The following is a 21,699-nucleotide window of genomic DNA, read 5'->3' as shown; positions in this document are numbered from 1 at the left end:
ACATCACCACTACTTGTTATCACTTCCTCATTTGCGCCCTTCACTGAAATTCCCATTTGCTCACCAGTCTTACGCACTTTATTTACCTCCTTCCAGAACATCTTTTTATTCTCCCTAAAATTTAATGATACTCTCTCACCCCAACTCTCATTTACCCTCTTTTTCACCTCTTGCATATATATATATATATATATATATATATATATATATATATATATATATATATATATATATATATATATATATATATATATATATATATATATATATATATATATACATATATATATATATATATATATATATATATATATATATATATATATATATATATATATATATATATATATATATATATATATATATATATATGTATATGGAAGCGGAAGTGATACATAGGGAGGGGAAGGGGGCGAAAATTCTGGGAGTCTTGAAGAATGTTTGGAAGTCGAGAACATTATCTCCGAAAGCAAAAAGTTTGAATGTTTGAAGGAATGTTTGAAGGAATAGTGGCTCCAACAATGTTGTATGGTTATGAGGTGTGGGATATGGATAGAGTTATGCGCAGGAGCGTGGATGAGCTGGAAATGAGATGTTTGAGGACAATATGTGGTGTGAGGTGGTTTGATCGAGTAAGTAATGTAAGGGTTAGAGAGATGTGTGGAAATAAGAAGAGCGTGGTTGAGTAAGCTGAAGAGGGTGTTTTGAAATGGTTTGGGCACATAGAGAGAATGATTGAGGAAAGATTGAGCAAGAGGAGATATGTGTCGAAGGTGGAGGGAAAGAGGAGAAGTGGGAGACCAAATTGGAGGTGGAAAGATGGAGTGAAAAAGATTCTGAATGATCGCCGCCTGAACATGCAGGAGGGTAAAAGGCGGGCAAGGAAGGAATAGAGTGAATTGGATCGATATGGTATAGCGGGGTCGACGTGCTACCAATGGATTGAATCTGGGCATGTGAAGCGTCTGGGGTGGGCCATGGAGGGTTCTGTGAGGCCTGGATGTGGAGTGGGAGCTTTGGTTTTGGGCATTATTGCATGAAGGCTGGAGACTGAGTGTGAGCAAATGGTGCCTTTGTTGTCTTTTCCTAGCTCTACCTCGCACACATGAGGGGGAAGGGGGTTGTTATTTCGTGTGTGTGGGGTGGCGATGGGGGTGTGTAGGGGCAGACAGTGTGAATTGTGGGCATGTGTATATATGTGTGTGTCTCTGTATATATTTATGTATATATATATATATATATATATATATATATATATATATATATATATATATATATATATGTATATATATATATATATATATATATATATATATATATATATATATATATATATATATATATATATATATATACATATATATATATATATATATATATATATATATATATATATATATATATATATATATATATATATATATATATATATATATATATATATATACATAAATACATTCAGATTGGGGAAGAGCAGTGTGGTTTCAGAAGTGGTAGATGATGTGTGGATCAGGTGTTTGCTTTGAAGAATGTATGTGAGAAATACTCAGAAAAGCAAATGGATTTCTATGTAGCATTTATGGATCTGGAGAAGGCATATGATAAAGTTGATAGAGATGCTCTGTGGAAGGTATTAAGAATATATGGTGTGGGAGGCAAGTTGTTAGAAGGAGTGAAAAGTTTTTATCAAGGATGTAAGGCATGTGTTCGTGTAGGAAGAGAGGAAAGTGATTGGTTCTCAGTGAATGTAGGTTTGCGGCAGGGGTGTGTGATGTCTCCATGGTTGTTTAATTTGTTTATGGATGGGGTTGTTAGGGAGGTGAATGCAAGAGTTTTGGAAAGAGGGGCAAGTATGAAGTCTGTTGGGGATGAGAGAGCTTGGGAAGTGAGTCAGTTGTTGTTCGCTGATGATACAGCGCTGGTGGCTGATTCATGTGAGAAGCTGCAGAAGCTGGTGACTGAGTTTGGTAAAGTGTGTGAAAGAAGAAAGTTAAGAGTAAATGTGAATAAGAGCAAGGTTATTAGGTACAGTAGGGTTGAGGGTCAAGTTAATTAGGAGGTAAGTTTGAATGGAGAAAAACTGGAGGAAGTGAAGTGTTTTAGATATCTGGGAGTGGATCTGGCAGCGGATGGAACCATGGAAGCGGAAGTGGATCATAGGGTGGGGGAGGGGGCTAAAATCCTGATAGCCTTGAAGAATGTGTGGAAGTCGAGAACATTATCTCGGAAAGCAAAAATGGGTATGTTTGAAGGAATAGTGGTTCCAACAATGTTGTATGGTTGCGAGGCGTGTGCTATGGATAGAGTTGTGCGCAGGAGGATGGATGTGCTGGAAATGAGATGTTTGAGGACAATGTGTGGTGTGAGGTGGTTTGATCGAGTAAGTAGCGTAAGGGTGATAGAGATGTGTGGAAATAAAAAGAGCGTGGTTGAGAGAGCAGAAGAGGGTGTTTTGAAATGGTTTGGGCACATGGAGAAAATGAGTGAGGAAAGATTGACCAAGAGGATATATGTGTCGGAGGTGGAGGGAACAAGAAGTGGGAGACCAAATTGGAGGTGGAAAGATGGAGTGAAAAAGATTTTGTGTGATCGGGGCCTAAACATGCAGGAGGGTGAAAGGAGGGCCAGGAATAGAGTGAATTGGATCGATGTGGTATACCGGGGTTGACGTGCTGTCAGTGGATTGAATCAGGGCATGTGAAGAGTCTGGGGTAAACCATGGAAAGCTGTGTAGGTATGTATATTTGCATGTGTGGACGTATGTATATACATGTGTATGGGGGTGGGTTGGGCCATTTCTTTCGTCTGTTTCCTTGCGCTACCTTGCAAACGCGGGAGACAGCGACAAAGCAAAAAAAAAAAAAAAATTATATATATATATATATATATATATATATATATATATATATATATATATATATATATATATATATATATATATATATATATATATATATATATATATATATGTATCTATATATATATATATATATATATATATATATATATATATATATATATATATATATATATATATATATATATATATACATATATATATATATATATATATATATATATATATATATATATATATATATATATACATATATATATATATATATATATATATATATATATATATATATATATATATATATATATATATATATATATATATATATGTATATATATATATATATATATATATATATATATATATATATATATATATATATATACATATATATATATATATATATATATATATATATATATATATATATATATATATATATATATATATATATATATATATATATATATATATATATATATATATATATATATATATATGTATACATATATATATATATATATATATATATATATATATATATATATATATATATATATATATATATATATATATATATATATATATATATATATATATATATGTATATATATATATATATATATATATATATATATATATATATATATATATATATATATATATATATATATATATATATATATATATATATATATATATATACATATATATATATATATATATATATATATATATATATATATATATATATATATATATATATATATATATATATATATATATATATATGTGTATATAGATATTTATATATATATATATATATATATATATATATATATATTTTTATTTTTTTATTATACTTTGTCGCTGTCTCCCGCGTTTGAGAGGTAGCGCAAGGAAACAGACGAAATACACATGTATATACATACGTCCACACACGCAAATATACATACCTACACAGCTTTCCATGGTTTACCCCAGACGCTTCACATGCCTTGATTCAATCCACTGACAGCACGTCAACCCCGGTATACCACATCGCTCCAATTCACTCTATTCCTTGCCCTCCTTTCACCCTCCTGCATGTTCAGGCCCCGATCACACAAAATCTTTTTCACTCCATCTTTCCACCTCCAATTTGGTCTCCCTCTTCTCCTCGTTCCCTCCACCTCCGACACATATATCATCTTGGTCAATCTTTGCTCACTCATTCTCTCCATGTGCCCTAACCACTTCAAAACACCCTCTTCTGCTCTCTCAACCACGCTCTTTTTATTTCCACACATCTCTCTTACCCTTACGTTACTCACTCGATCAAACCACCTCACACCACACATTGTCCTCAAACATCTCATTTCCAGCACATCCATCCTCCTGCGCACAACTCTATCCATAGCCCACGCCTCGCAACCATACAACATTGTTGGAACCACTATTCCTTCAAACATACCCATTTTTGCTTTCCTAGATAATGTTCTCGACTTCCACACATTCTTCAAGGCTCCCAGAATTTTCGCCCCCTCCCCCACCTTATGATCCACTTCCGCTTCCATGGTTTCATCCGCTGCCAGATCCAATCCCAGATATCTAAAACACTTCACTTCCTCCAGTTTTTCTCCATTCAAACTTACCTCCCAATTGACTTGACCCTCAACCCTACTGTACCTAATAACCTTGCTCTTATTCACATTTACTCTTAACTTTCTTCTTCCACACACTTTACCAAACTCAGTCACCAGCTTCTGCAGTTTCTCACATGAATCAGCCACCAGCGCTGTATCATCAGCGAACAACAACTGACTCACTTCCCAAGCTCTCTCATCCCCAACAGACTTCATACTTGCCCCTCTTTCCAAAACTCTTGCATTTGCCTCCCTAACAACCCCATCCATAAACAAATTGAACAACCATGGAGACATCACACACCCCTGCCGCAAACCTACATTCACTGAGAACCAATCACTTTCCTCTCTTCCTACACGTACACATGCCTTACATCCTCGATAAAAACTTTTCACTGCTTCTAAAAACTTTCCTCCCACACCATATATTCTTAATACCTTCCACAGAGCATCTCTATCAACTCTATCATATGCCTTCTCCAGATCCATAAATGCTACATACAAATATATATATATATATATATATATATATATATATATATATATATATATATATATATATATATATATATATATATATATATATATATACACTTTCGTGTAATAAATGCATTTGATACCAGGGGTGATACAAGAAAGAAATGGAACAGTCAATTGATATGCAACGATATATACCTTCACAAATGTCAATGTTAAAATTTTGTGTGGTTAATAGTAAAAGAAGAGTCAATGAATTTCTTGAGGTACAAGTTTTCGAATTAATAACTGAGATAGCATTACTGCAGTCAATATAAAGATCATACTTTTTAACGTGATTAGATAAGTAATTTGATTCTTGTACTGTTCTTTTATTATTTTTTTGTTGCTTAAGTCTAATTGAAAGATCCTTATCAGTCTACCCAACAATTTTTACATGGTAGTCTGTAGATGCACCCTACAGAACTTTGTGTTGAGTTACTGATTAAGATATTCTTTATAGTATTGTTGTTGCTAAAGGCAACATTTACATCAAAGGATTCAAGCAACATGGGAAGTAACGTAAAATTTTTACTAAAAGGGAGAACTAAAAGGTTCATCGTGTCAAGGGGAGTTTTGGGTTCAATTCTATAAAATGATTTCTTTGCCCTCTTAAGGGATTTGTTAATAAAAGATCTAGAATAGTTTAACTTGGATCCAGTAGAATATATATCTCTTAAATCTCATCAATAAACTTTGGACTGGAAGTACGTAATTCCCTATGGAACATACACTAGAATGATGATAATCTAACTCTTTTATGTTGAGATGAGTGATAATGGATATATGAGCATACATTGGTAGGTTTTCTGTATATGCTAAACTTAAACTCGTTTCCATCCTTATGGATCATTCAATCTAAAAATGGTAACATATCATTATTTTCATTGTCTACAGTAGATTTGATGGAATTGTTAAGTAAGGGGAGAGATGTTTGTAAATTTCGTTTTGTTGGCCAAACACAAAGAACATCATCTAAAAATTCCTTTTAGATATGATTTTTTTTTTTCAACTGATAAGCATTTTCAAGAGACACGAATCAAAAACAGTACAATTGTTGAAGTTTCTCTCGCAGCAGAAAAATTTGAGTATCTTACTGGTAGTCTAGGTCGTCCCAGAGAAGTAATGGAAAGATAGACATTAATACGACTTGATATTAATTCCATCACCGGTCATCATGATTCCTTGGAATAATTTCTTTGACAGGAAAATGGATCAAGACTTGACCTTAGTTGACCTGGTGTCGTACCTGATCAGCCTGACTTCCGGCAGACAGTTCTACCTGGTGTACGATGACGTCATGCCAGGTAGGGCCAGCAGGGCTACAGTTGGGGTTATGTTACTACTGCCATAACCAACTGGTGTTACAGGTCAACTGAAGGCAAGGGGACAGGTGGAGGTGGGTGGTCAGACACACTGACGACTGACAGATAGATATATGATGATGAGACGTTCTAACAAATATTCATGTTTTCGGAATAGCTACGTTTCCCTGTCTATGAGAATTCTTGTATAGCACAGAAGAGTAGGTAGAACCTGGCCTAAAGAGTAACCCATAGTGTGTGTGTGCAGGTGTGGAAGGTGTGGTGCGGACGTTTCAGGAGATGTTGGGAGACACGATCCTCCTGCCGTATGACCCTAGCATTCTGCTGCTGACGGAGGCGCTCACCTCCAACTACCACGTCCAGGCTATGAGGAACGTCTTCATCCTCTGCTCGATCATACACGTCGTCAACATATTTGAGCAAGTACGTCTATGCAATATGAACCGATATATTTATACAGTCTATACCTCTACAGGATCTAAACAAGTTTCTGTATACATTCTATAAACTAATTATACAGTATTTGACCAAAGATGCTCATACATAACATGAACCAGGCAATGCATCTGTGATTATTAAACATATAACTCCATACAATCCATAAATTTATGAGGTAGGGACATATACGTTCATACACAGTTTGAGTAATTGATGATCCAGCAAGTACATTTCTACTGCTACTGTATTTACGATATTTGAGCAAATATGCTCCTTCTGTCCATGCAAGGGAAGTCTTTTGATTTTGTACATTAGTTTCTTACTGTCTACACACCAGGAGGTTGAATGACTATCCTCTTAAAATCTACAAACCGGAAACAGATGGTAGTGATATGTGTGCCAGTTGCTTGTATGAGAACGTTACTCTTCTCAAAACTTATGCCTGGATATCTACGTTTACTGCGTATGAGTGTTGGAGTTGAGGGGTACAGTGGTGTGGAAGAGTTTGCCCTCGACGTTTGTTTGGCTAGTTTAGGGTTCCCATATGAAGATCCATACTTTAACGAACTACTTGAGGGGAACGAAATGGAGGACTCACAACCACAGCTTCAAACATCAACCAAACCAAAAACAAAACAACTAAACACCATGGACGCGCCCTCATCTAAAACGTCACCCAGAACCTCAACACACGATTCATTTTGACAAGATTTCAGACAGGATGCCGTGGAAGCAGACATCAAAATGCAACTCTACCACCTCACAATCCAAAGGCATAGGCAGCCTGATGATCAACGAAATGAAAGACGGATGATTAAAGTACTCTAATGACAACTCAAGAATGAATGAATTCAAAGTGCAATAGTTATTGATAAAAGAAGACTTTAACATCTCTGCACATAGAATATAGATCAGATCTAATAAAAGAAAAATCATAAGTACTAGATGCAAGAGCCGAGCAAAACATAGTCGTTGACATAACTCTTGAAAAAAAAACATGGCCCAGAAATAACTTGATGCTTTTCATCGTAACACATCAACATGGACGCCACTGAGAAGCGCAGAGTTAGGGAACCTGTACAGTAGCCTCGAGCCTGATTGGTCTTGGTGAACAGCCACGGTAGGAAAGACGAGCAGGTAAACAAGATTTTCGTATACGGACGACACCAAACAAATACCATAAAAGAGATCCCCAACGGTAGAGTTCCAGTTGCGGTAAACAGAAATATTATACACATAAGTGACAACTCTGAGAAAACTATTATGAAAGTAGAGCTAACAGCCACCAGAGGAATTTCCATCACAATCACAGGATACCTTCGAACCGCACGCCTTTAGCTGCCTCTTGTCAACACAATTAAAGAAACCAGACTAAACTTACTGGCATGCTCTCTGGGAGACCTTAATGCACCGAGCTTTCAATCTAGATGCTAATATTGATGAATGAATTCTCCCTCTTTCCTTTTTGTTTGCGTTGTCCTTCAGGTATCTATCTTATCTCCTACGTTCCTTCTCCTTTTTCATTATCAATATCCTTACTTGAACAGAAAACTAAATGCACCTAGAAGTTGACGACTCAGCCCTGCATTTCTCAACCTTTATGTATGCTCCATCTTCGCTAGCTCGATATGTCTCATCACAACTATCCCTTTAAACTAAACGGACTTCGATTTCCTAATGGGACACTTGTATTCTTGTTGAGCTTAATGCCTTTAAAATCAAAAGTTGTCTTACCTCCCTTTTTAACAGCGCTCACAATTTTCCCATCACCTTTGATGGCTCTGTAATTCTACCACTTATCACAGTAAACATAATTGGGGCCACAGTAAAATCACATCTGTTTTAAAGACCCCACATTATACAAGTAGTCGTATCTGTTTCCCAGAAACTGGAAGATAGTAAGACAATTTTACATGGAAATGATTCGGTTAGTACAGAGCGCATCTAGCTGTTCAATCTTCCTCTGGTTGGTAGATGATATGGATACCAACTTCATCGGGAGTAAAGCGCAGTATCTGTGACAGGCTTCGCCAGCCGACAGCTTGTAACTCGTCTCAAGTTAACCCAGGGGTGTGTGTGTGTGTCTGGAAATATGGCCCTCACTGACAGGACTAATGAGCTTACCAGGGCTGTCCATGTTCGGGTATATGGCCCTCAATGGCAGGCCTAGCTAGACGACATCTTGAAAGTTATGTTACCTCTTCTTCTCTCGAATAGCTAAGCTGTATCATCTTCCATCTTTCCACTTTATATCTCCGAATAACCATTTTCTAACTTTGAGCGTCTTAACACCTAAGGAACCATAATACATCTTACATTTTTTCATCGCACATATTTCTTTCACACGAGGCCTTTAACTTACGCTTATTTTGTACCTGTGGCAAAAACATTAGTGGGTGATAATTTGGGTAAAACCGTAAACGTCAGGTGAAACTCTGCATGTTATAAACAATTTGCTAAAAAGAATTTTCTTTCATCACTTCTGTTTTCAGGTGAGGAACAATTCCCTGGAGTCATCGACGATATTGTGGTTCGTCATCGTGGATGAGGATCTGACGGAGGAGCTGCCGGTGCTGCTCCGGGAAGGTACTCAGGTAAGACCAGGCTACAAGAGACCACTACAAGGTAATGGTCTGACGGAGGAGCTGCCTGCCGGTGCTGCTCCGGGAAGGTACTCAGGTAAGGCCAAGCTACAAGAGACAACAACAAGGTAATGGTCTGACTGAGGAGCTGCCGGTGTTGCTCCAGGAAGGTACTCAGGTAAGGCCAGACTACAGGAGACAACTTCAAGATAACAATGACTTGCCATCTGTAGATAAGCTCATCTCGTACGTTTGTAGTGTATAACGCATCTCTCTCTAGTGTTGATCTATTTCGATGAAATAGGCTGTTCTTAAGAACACCTTCAAAGGTCTCCTTGACCTAATTTGAAACTCGATTCCTGTTGCCAAAACTAGAAACGTTCGCATAGTTTAGGAAGGAATTAGCTTTTTACCTGCTCTTTCTTTAAACTTTTGACAGATATTTTGAACTGTTCACTAATGTCCCTCAAAAAATAGGAGTCATATCCCTGGATTCGGCTGCACTAGTCTTGTTTTCGTACGGTGGTGTTTGTGGTCTTAGCAAATGAATAATAACCTAAATAAATGTAGCACATAAACACAGACAGAATAAGTCTATTTCTTATGGTGATTTTGGAAGCAATGTGTAGTAAGGTGATGGTTTCCTTGAATATATCTCATTAAACTACAATTCCAAGTCTCTACATCCACGTTTACCTCCAGCCTAGGGCCAGAAGTTGCCAAAGTGCGTCCCGTTACCTTCTCTCCGAACTTTCCCATCACGCTTAGTCTATTTTCTCGCCTCTCTTCTCTACCTCCCTCTACCTGGGAGCGACAGCGTTCAAGTGCCATTTTTGTAAGTCGTTCAAGAAAGGTTCAACGGCGCTTTCTTTGCTGTTTATCTTTAGTTCATTGTTTCTTATCATCAGTTTCTCATTCGGAATTTTTTGGCCTTGAAAGTCATCTGCTGTTCTTTCAGTCTGTTTCTAAAGTTTGCTTTATTATACCATTTTTTTCTTTACTTAGCTGTTTTAATCAGCTCGACTTGCATCAGTTTTCAGTTTTCCGCCTCTTATCTGATATCACCCTCACCGAAACAAGTGACCCCTCCCGCGACTATATGTTCTTCCTTCTCATTTTACAGTCTATGGTCGGCTCCATCTTGTCACCTTATTTACAGTAAGCACGCTCTGAGGATATATCTTTCATATATAATCCGTATTTTTGAAACTTTTATTCCCTGACTGAACTTCTGATGTATGTAGACGCCTGCAGCACTACAATAGGTCCACTGTGCGCGACAAAAGACACTATCCTTCATCTTGTTATGCTTTTGTTTGGTATCAGATCTATATGGTATCTATACTGCTCATCATCCACACCTCTGGACGATATTTTGGCCATCGGAACGTTCGGATGAATTCAAAGGTTCAAGGATGATCTGTAGGTATGATTACTAGCATCCCTTTTATTGTTTGACAAACTGTCAACTTGTGAAATATTGACTGAATGACTCAGTACGAAATCAATATAGAAAGACTTGTGTAAGATGAAATATCTCCCCAGGTGGCGTTGGTGCAGCGGGTCACGCCCCAGAAGGTTAAGCTGTTCTCCTCCAGGGTTGATCCTGATGGTCACATTAGGTGAGTGACCTGACCTAGGTAGTCTTGTCGGATGAATATGTCAAGTGACATCAATGGTTTGTAAGAGTATATGACTGACCACCCAGGTCTAGCTCTGTTAAAGACGTCAAATCATACTAGTAATTATGATATATGGGTGGCCTAATAGGTAACAGCCTAATAAATCAACTGAGATTAGCACAAAAAGGCAAATTGAATTGCAATATAGGATAGATAAGATGAGTTCCCAGGCAGTTATTTTGTATTTAAACGTCTAGTATGATTGTTACTCAAGTTAAGTCAGTGGGACAGGCTCTTAGTTTCTTTCTCTTAGAGCAAAGAAATTAAGTCCTTTTCCTTCTTTAGTCTCCCCCTCCACCTATAACCTTCCCATATTCAAGGGACACAAAAATAGCTATCAAGGGAGCTCAAATTCATCCCTTTATTTATATTCAATGGTAACTACTCTGGGGCGAGCAAAAACATGCCCCAGTCTTCGCCAATTCAATTAAACTTGATGTCTAATTGTAGAAAGGCCTTAGAGGAAAGGGAACTTCACAACTTTGTTGGTACAGGAAAGATGGAGTTAACGGTTTACCCTCATGTGGCTGTTGGATATGAGCGAAACACAGAAGTGTAGTAAAGGAGGGGAGAGAGATCATGAACCAGATGACATTAGAGTGAGGAGACTCATGAGCTACAAAGCGTTATTGTACCACAGTCGGTCAGGTTCACATATATCACAATCCTTTCTCAGGCATTGCAGTCAAGAAAGAATTATTAATCAAAATTATTCCATCTTCTCATCTAACTATACATGTACAATACCTTAGCTGATGCAAAAATCATTTATATATATATATCTATTGTTTTAAAACATGAAGATAAGAATGCACTTCTCCATCTTCAACGACTGTTTCCCTTGCAAGGAACCCTCCAATGATGCGTTTGTGAGATAAGGTAGTAAACTGAACGATTCGTGTCATGATCATAAACAATGTTGGCTGAGACACGAAAGAAAATCAAGGCTTATGAACATATGACATCCAAACTTCCTCTCCGCAGGTTTCATCAGGTTGGATGGTGGTCTGTGAGTGGCACACGGCCTATCAACAGCCACCAGGTGAAGGGTGGACTTGTCCCGGACCTTCAGCAGCTCTACTCTGACTTCCAGGGACGTCAGCTGGTGGTCACAGCCAACGACAACTGGCCGTTCTTCAAGATCACAACGCTGGATAACGGCACCGTCATACCCATCTCTGGTATCGACCTCAGCCTCATCAATACCCTTAGCGAAACCCTCAACTTCACGTAAGTACAGTCAGCTCACGTTAGTACAGTCAGCTCACGTTGGTACAGTCAGCTCACGTTAGTACAGTCAGCCCACGTTAGTACAGTCAGCTCACGTTAGTACAGTCAGCTCACGTTGGTACAGTCAGCTCATGTTCGTAGAGTCAACTCACGTTGGTACAGTCAGCTCACGTTGGTACAGTCAGCTCACGTTGGTACAGTCAGCTCATGTTCGTAGAGTCAACTCACGTTGGTACAGTCAGCTCACGTTAGTACATTCAGCTCATGTTAGTACAGTCAGCTCACGTTAGTACAGTCAGCTCACGTTGGTACAGTCGCTCATGTTAGTACAGTCAGCTCACGTTAGTACAGTCAGCTCGCGTTAGTACAGTCAGCTCACGTTAATACAGTCAGCTCACGTTAGTACAGTCAGCTCACGTTGGTACAGTCGCTCATGTTAGTACAGTCAGCTTACGTTGGTACAGTTAGCTCGCGTTAGTACAGTCAGCTCACGTTAGTACAGTCAGCTCACGTGAGTACAGTCAGCTCACGCTAGTACAGTCAACTCACATCAGTACAGTCAGCTCAAGTTAGCACAGTCAGTTCACGTTAGTAAAGTCAGCTCACGTGAGCACAGTCAGCTCAGGTTGGAAGAGTCAGCTCAGGTTAGCACAGTCAGCTCACGTTGGTAAAGTCAGCTCACGTTGGTACATTCAGCTCACGTTAGTACAGTTAACTCATATGAGTACAGTCAGCTCACATGAGTACAGTCAGCTCACGTTAGCACAGTCAGCTCATGTCAGTACAGTCAGCTCAAGTTAGCACAGTCAGCTCAAGTTAGTACAGTAAGTGTACGGTATAGAGTGAATCGGAATGATGTGGTATACAAGGAGCGAAGTGCTCTCTCTCTCTCTCTCTCTCTCTCTCTCTCTCTCTCTCTCTCTCTCTCTCTCTCTCTCTCTCTCTCTCTCTCTCTCTCTCTCTCTCTTTATATATATACTATTATTATTATTATTATTTTCCTTTGTCGCTGTTTCCCGCGTTTGCGAGGTAGCGCAAGGAAACAGAGGAAAGAAATGGCCCAACCCACCCCCATACACATGTATATACATACACGTCCACACACGCAAATATACAAACCTTTACATATCAATGTACACATATATATATACACACACAGACATATACATATATACACATGTACATAATTCATACTGTCTGCTTTTATTTATTCCCATCGCCACCTCGCCACACATGGAATAACATCCCCCTCCCCCCTCATGTGTGCGAGGTAGCGCTAGGAAAAGACAACAAAGGCCCCATTCATCCACACTCAGTCTCTAGCTGTCATGTAATAATGCCCGAAACCACAGCTCCCTTTCCACATCCAGGCCCCACACAACTTTCCATAGTTTTCCCCAGACGCTTCACATGCCCTGATTCAATCCACTGACAGAACGTCGACCCCGGTACACCAAATCGATCCAATTCACTCTATTCCTTGCCCGCCTTTCACCCTCCTGCATGTTCAGGCCCCGATCACTCAAAATCTTTTTCACTCCATCTTTCCACCTCCAATTTGGTCTCCCACTTCTCCTCGTTCCCTCCACCTCCGACACATATATCCTCTTGGTCAACCTTTCCTCACTCATTCTCTCTATGTGCCCAAAACCATTTCAAAACACCCTCTTCTGCTCTCTCATCCACGCTTTTCTTATTTCCAAACATCTATCTTACCCTTACATTACTTACTCGATCAAACCACCTCACACCACATATTGTCCTCAAACATCTCATTTCCAGCACATCCACCCTCCTGCGCACAACTCTATCCATAGCCCACGCCTCGCAACAATACAACATTGTTGGAACCACTATTTCGTCAAACATAGCCATTTTTGCTCTCCGAGATAATGTTCTCGACTTCCACAAATTCTTCAAGGCTCCCAGGATTTTCGCCCTCTCTCCCACCCTATGATATATATATATATATATATATATATATATATATATATATATATATATATATATATATATATATATATATATATATATATATATATATATATATATATATATATATTTTCTTTCTTTCGTACTATTCGCCATTTCCCGCATTAGCGAGGTAGCGTTATCAATGGAGGACTGGGCCTTAGAGGGAATATCCTCACCTGGCCCCCTTCTCTGTTCCTTCTTTTGGAAAATTAAAAAAAAAAAAAAAAAAAACGAGAGGGGAGGATTTCCAGCCACCCGCTCCCTTCCCTTTTAGTCGCCTTCTACGACACGCAGGTAATACGTGGGAAGTATTCTTTCTCCCCTATCCCCAGGGATATATATATATATATATATATATATATATATATATATATATATATATATATATATATATATATATATATATATATATATATATATATGTACATATGTATATATATACATGTGTGTTTGATGATAGAGTGGCAGATATAGGGTGTTTTGGTCGAGGTGGTGTGCAAAGTGAGAGGGTTAGGGAAAATGATTTGGTAAACAGAGAAGAGGTAGTGAAAGCTTTGCGGAAGATGAAAGCCGGCAAGGCAGCAGGTTTGGATGGTATTGCAGTGGAATTTATTAAAAAAGGGGTTGACTGTATTGTTGACTGGTTGGTAAGGTTATTTAATGTACGTATGACTCATGGTGAGGTGCCTGAGGATTGGCGGAATGCGTGCATAGTGCCATTGTACAAAGGCAAAGGGGATAAGAGTGAGTGCTCAAATTACAGAGGTATAAGTTTGTTGAGTATTCCTGGTAAATTATATGGGAGAGTATTGATTGAGAGGGTGAAGGCATGTACAGAGCATCAGATTGGGGAAGAGCAGTGTGGTTTCAGAAGTGGTAGAGGATGTGTGGATCAGGTGTTTGCTTTGAAGAATGTATGTGAGAAATACTTAGAAAAGCAAATGGATTTGTATGTAGCATTTATGGATCTGGAGAAGGCATACGATAGAGTTGATAGAGATGCTCTGTGGAAGGTATTAAGAATATATGGTGTGGGAGGAAAGTTGTTAGAAGCAGTGAAAAGTTTTTATCGAGGATGTAAGGCATGTGTACGTGTAGGAAGAGAGGAAAGTGATTGGTTCTCAGTGAATGTAGGTTTGCGGCAGGGGTGTGTGATGTCTCCATGGTTGTTTAATTTGTTTATGGATGGGGTTGTTAGGGAGGTGAATGCAAGAGTTTTGGAAAGAGGGGCAAGTATGAAGTCTGTTGGGGATGAGAGAGCTTGGGAAGTGAGTCAGTTGTTGTTCGCTGATGATACAGCGCTGGTGGCTGATTCATGTGAGAAACTGCAGAAGCTGGTGACTGAGTTTGGAAAAGTGTGTGGAAGAAGAAAGTTGAGAGTAAATGTGAATAAGAGCAAGGTTATTAGGTACAGTAGGGTTGAGGGTCAAGTCAATTGGGAGGTGAGTTTGAATGGAGAAAAACTGGAGGAAGTGAAGTGTTTTACATATCTGGGAGTGGATCTGGCAGCGGATGGAACCATGGAAGCGGAAGTGGATCATAGGGTGGGGGAGGGGGCGAAAATCCTGGGAGCCTTGAAGAATGTGTGGAAGTCGGGAACATTATCTCGGAAAGCAAAAATGGGTATGTTTGAGGGAATAGTGGTTCCAACAATGTTGTATGGTTGCGAGGCGTGGGCTATGGATAGAGATGTGCGCAGGAGGATGGATGTGCTGGAAATGAGATGTTTGAGGACAATGTGTGGTGTGAGGTGGTTTGATCGAGTAAGTAACGTAAGGGTAAGAGAGATGTGTGGAAATAAAAAGAGCGTGGTTGAGAGAGCAGAAGAGGGTGTTTTGAAATGGTTTGGGCACATGGAGAGAATGAGTGAGGAGAGATTGACCAAGAGGATATATGTGTCGGAGGTGGTGGGAACGAGGAGAAGAGGGAGACCAAATTGGAGGTGGAAAGATGGAGTGAAAAAGATTTTGTGTGATCGGGGCCTGAACATGCAGGAGGGTGAAAGGAGGGCAAGAAATAGAGTGAATTGGAGTCATGTGGTATACAGGGGTTGACGTGCTGTCAGTGGATTGAAGCAAGGCATGTGAAGCGTCTGGGGTAAACCATGGAAAGCTGTGTAGGTATGTATATTTGCGTGTGTGGACGTGTGTATGTACATGTGTATGGGGGGGGGGGTTGGGCCATTTCTTTCGTCTGTTTCCTTGCGCTACCTCGCAAACGCGGGAGACAGCGACAAAGTAAAAAAAAAAAAAAAAAAAAAAATATATATATATATATATATATATATATATATATATATATATATATATATATATATATATATATATATATATATATATATATATATATATATATATATATATATATATATATATATCCCTGGGGATAGGGGAGAAAGAATACTTCCCACGTATTCCCTGCGTGTCGTAGAAGGCGACTAAAAGGGAAGGGAGCGGGGGGCTGGAAATCCTCCCCTCTCGTTTTTTTTTTTTCTTTTTTTTAATTTTCCAAAAGAAGGAACAGAGAAGAGGGCCAGGTGAGGATATTTCCTCAAAGGCCCAGTCCTCTGTTCTTAACGCTACCTCGCTGTCGCGGGAAATGGCGGATAGTATGAAAAAAAAAAAAAAAAAAAAAATATATATATATATATATATATATATATATATATATATATATATATATATATATATATATATATATATATATATATATATATATATATATGTTCGCTGATGATACAGCGCTGGTGGTTGATTCATGAGAGAAACTGCAGAAGCTGGTGACTGAGTTTGGTAAAGTGTGTGAAAGAAGAAAGTTAAGAGTAAATGTGAATAAGAGCAAGGTTATTAGGTACAGTAGGGTTGAGGGTCAATTCAATTGGGAGGTGAGTTTGAATGGAGAAAAACTGGAGGAAGTGAAGTGTTTTAGATATCTGGGAGTGGATCTGGCAGCGGATGGAACCATGGAAGCGGAAGTGGATCATAGGGTGGGGGAAGGGGCGAAAATTCTGGCAGCCTTGAAGAATGTGTGGAAGTCGAGAACATTATCTAGGAAAGCAAAAATGGGTATGTTTGAAAGAATAGTGGTTCCAACAATGTTGTATGGTTGCGAGGCGTGGACTATGGATAGAGTTGTGCGGAGGAGGATGGATGTGCTGGAAATGAGATGTTTGAGGACAATGTGTGGTGTGAGGTGGTTTGATCGAGTAAGTAACGTAAGGGTGAGAGAGATGTGTGGAAATAAAAAGAGCGTGGTTGAGAGAGCAGAAGAGGGTGTTTTGAAATGGTTTGGTCACATGGAGAGAATGAGTGAGGAGAGATTGATCAAGAGGATATATGTGTCGGAGGTGGAGGGAACGAGGAGAAGAGGGAGACCAAATTGGAGGTGGAAAGATGGAGTGAAAAAGATTTTGTGTAATCGGGGCCTGAACATGCAGGAGGATGAAAGGAGGGCAAAGAATAGAGTGAAATGGAGCGATGTGGTATACCGGGGTTGACGTGCTGTCAGTGGATTGAATCAAGGCATGTGTATGGAGGTGGGTTGGGCCATTTCTTTCGTCTGTTTCCTTGCGCTACCTCGCAAACGCGGGAGACAGCGACAAAGCAAAAAAAAAAAAAGAAAAGAAAGAAAAAATATATATATATATATATATATATATATATATATATATATATATATATATATATATATATATATATATATATAGATATATATATATATATATATATATATATATATATATATATATATATATATATATATATATATATATATATATATATATATATATATATATATATATATATACATATATATATATATATATGTATATATATATATACATATATATATATATATGTATATATATATATATAAATATATATATATATATATATATATATATATATATATATATATATATATATATATATATATATATATATATATATATATATATATATATATATATATATATATATATATACATATATATATATATATATATATATATATATATATATATATATATATATATATATATATATATATATATATATATATATTATTTATTTATATTTCATTATACTTTGTTGCTGTCTCCCGCGTTTGCGAGGTAGCGCAAGGAAACAGACGAAAGAAATGGCCCAACCCCCCCCCCCCCATACACATGTATGTACATACGTCCACACACTCAAATATACATACCTACACAGCTTTCCATGGTTTACCCCAGACGCTTATCATGCCCTGATTCAATCCACTGATAGCACGTCAACCCCGGTATACCACATCGCTCCAATTCACTCTATTCCTTGCCCTCCTTTCACCCTCCTGCATGTTCAGGCCCCGATCACACAAAATCTTTTTCACTCCATCTTTCCACCTCCAATTTGGTCTCCCTCTTCTCCTTGTTCCCTCACCTCCGACACATATATCCTCTTGGTCAATCTTTCCTCACTCATCCTCTCCATGTGCCCAAACCACTTCAAAACACCCTCTTCTGCTCTCTCAACCACGCTCTTTTTATTTCCACACATCTCTCTTACCCTTACGTTACTCACTCGATCAAACCACCTCACGCCACACATTGTCCTCAAACATCTCATTTCCAGCACATCCATCCTCCTGCGCACAACTCTATACATAGCCCACGCCTCGCAACCATACAACATTGTTGGAACCACTATTCCTTCAAACATACCCATTTTTGCTTTCCGAGATAATGTTCTCGACTTCCACACATTCTTCAAGGCCCCCAGGATTCTCGCCCCCTCCCCCACCCTATGATCCACTTCCGCTTCCATGGTTCCATCCGCTGCCAGATCCACTCCCAGATATCTAAAACACTTCACTTCCTCCAGTTTTTCTCCATTCAAACTCACCTCCCAATTGACTTGACCCTCAACCCTACTGTACCTAATAACCTTGCTCTTATTCACATTTATTCTTAACTTTCTTCTTCCACACACTTTTCCAAACTCAGTCACCAGCTTCTGCAGTTTCTCACATGAATCAGCCACCAGCGCTGTATCATCAGCGAACAACAACTGACTCACTTCCCAAGCTCTCTCATCCCCAACAGACTTCATACTTGCCACTCTTTCCAAAACTCTTGCATTTTCCTCCCTAACAACCCCATCCATAAACAAATTAAACAACCATGGAGACATCACACACCCCTGCCGCAAACCTACATTCACTGAGAACCAATCACTTTCCTCTCTTCCTACACGTACACATGCCTTACATCCTCGATAAAAACTTTTCACTGCTTCTAACAACTTTCCTCCCACACCATATATTCTTAATACCTTCCACAGAGCATCTCTATCAACTCTATCATATGCCTTCTCCAGATCCATAAATGCTACATACAAATCCATTTGCTTTTCTAAGTATTTCTCACATACATTCTTCAAAGCAAACACCTGATCCACACATCCTCTACCACTTCTGAAACCACACTGCTCTTCCCCAATCTGATGCTCTGTACATGCTTTCACCCTCTCAATCAATACCCTCCCATATAATTTACCAGGAATACTCAACAAACTTATACCTCTGTAATTTGAGCACTCACTCTTATCCCCTTTGCCTTTGTACAATGGCACTATGCACGCATTCCGCCAATCCTCAGGCACCTCACCATGAGTCATACATACATTAAATAACCTTACCAACCAGTCAACAATACAGTCACCTCGTTTTTTAATAAATTCCACTGCAATACCATCCAAATCTGCAGCCTTGCCGGCTTTCATCTTCTGCAAAGCTTTCACTACCTCTTCTCTGTTTACCAAATCATTTTCCCTAACCCTCTCACTTTACACACCACCTCGACCAAAACACCCTATATCTGCCACTCTGTCATCAAACATATTCAAAAAACCTTCAAAATACTCACTCCATCTCCTTCTCACATCACCACTACTTGTTATCACCTCCCCATTTGCGCCCTTCACTGAAGTTCCCATTTGCTCCCTTGTCTTACGCACTTTATTTACCTCCTTCCAGAACATCTTTTTATTCTCCCTAAAATTTAGTGATACTCTCTCACCCCAACTCTCATTTGCCCTTTTTTTCACCTCTTGCACCTTTCTCTTGACCTCCTGTCTCTTTCTTTTATACATCTCCCACTCAATTGCATTTTTTCCCTGCAAAAATCGTCCAAATACCTCTCTCTTCCTTTTCACTAATACTCTTACTTCTTCATCCCACCACTCACTACCCTTTCTAAACAACCCACCTCCCACTCTTCTCATGTCACAAGCATCTTTTGCGCAATCCATTACTGATTCCCTAAATACATCCCATTCCTCCCCCACTCCCCTTACTTCCATTGTTCTCACCTTTTTCCATTCTGCACTCAGTCTCTCCTGGTATTTCCTCACACAGGTCTCCTTCTCAAGCTCACTTACTCTCACCACCCTCTTCACCCCAACATTCACTCTTCTTTTCTGAAAACCCATACAAATCTTCACCTTAGCCTCCACAAGATAATGATCAGACATCCCTCCAGTTGCACCTCTCAGCACATTAACATCCAAAAGTCTCTCTTTCGCACGCCTGTCAATTAACACGTAATCCAATAACGCTCTCGGGCCATCTCTCCTACTTACATAAGTATACTATATATATAAGTATATATATATATATATATATATATATATATATATATATATATATATATATATATATATATATATATATATATATATATATATTGAAATTGAGTGCGAGACGTATAAAAGAAAGAGACAGGAGGTCAAGAGAAAGGTGCAAGAGGTGAAAAAAAGGGCAAATGAGAGTTGGGGTGAGAGAGTATCATTAAATTTTAGGGAGAATAAAAAGATAATCAGGAAGGAGGTAAATAAAGTGCGTAAGACAAGGGAGCAAATGGGAACTTCAGTGAAGGGCGCAAATGGGGAGGTGATAACAAGTAGTGGTGATGTGAGAAGGAGATGGAGTGAGCATTTTGAAGGTTTGTTGAATGTGTTTGATGATAGAGTGGCAGATATAGGGTGTTTTGGTCGAGGTGGTGTGCAAAGTGAGAGGGTTAGGGAAAATGAGTTGGTAAACAGAGAAGAGGTAGTAAAAGCTTTGCGGAAGATGAAAGCCAGCAAGGTAGCAGGTTTGGATGGTATTGCAGTGGAATTTATTAAAAAAGGGGTGACTGTATTGTTGACTGGTTGGTAAGGTTATTTAATGTATGTATGACTCATGGTGAGGTGCCTGAGGATTGGCGGAATGCGTGCATAGTGCCATTGTACAAAGGCAAAGGGGATAAGAGTGAGTGCTCAAATTACAGAGGTATAAGTTTGTTGAGTATTCCTGGCAAATTATATGGGAGGGTATTGATTGAGAGGGTGAAGGCATGTACAGAGCATCAGATTGGGGAAGAGCAGTGTGGTTTCAGAAGTGGTAGAGGATGTGTGGATCAGGTGTTTGCTTTGAAGAATGAATGTGAGA

At 38.6% G+C, this 21,699-nt stretch overlaps 1 protein-coding gene across 1 annotated transcript in view; it reads left to right on the top strand.

The window, feature by feature from the left end:
• The window catches only part of LOC139753530 (glutamate receptor ionotropic, delta-1-like), a 121,245-nt gene that overhangs the window by 45,251 nt on the left and 54,295 nt on the right, over positions 1-21,699 (top strand). Inside the window, exons 2-7 of the mRNA XM_071670178.1 lie at positions 6,205-6,305; positions 6,571-6,746; positions 9,254-9,355; positions 10,889-10,965; positions 11,476-11,580; positions 12,010-12,255. Coding sequence (XP_071526279.1) covers positions 6,205-6,305; positions 6,571-6,746; positions 9,254-9,355; positions 10,889-10,965; positions 11,476-11,580; positions 12,010-12,255 — 807 coding nt within the window. The remainder of the gene's footprint in view (positions 1-6,204; positions 6,306-6,570; positions 6,747-9,253; positions 9,356-10,888; positions 10,966-11,475; positions 11,581-12,009; positions 12,256-21,699) is intronic.

Source organism: Panulirus ornatus, chromosome 14 (assembly GCF_036320965.1).
Source record: "Panulirus ornatus isolate Po-2019 chromosome 14, ASM3632096v1, whole genome shotgun sequence".
In the NCBI taxonomy this organism is placed as follows: domain Eukaryota; kingdom Metazoa; phylum Arthropoda; class Malacostraca; order Decapoda; family Palinuridae; genus Panulirus; species Panulirus ornatus.
The sequence above is the reverse complement of the archived record's forward strand: the minus strand, read 5'-3'. Positions and strand labels throughout refer to the sequence as shown.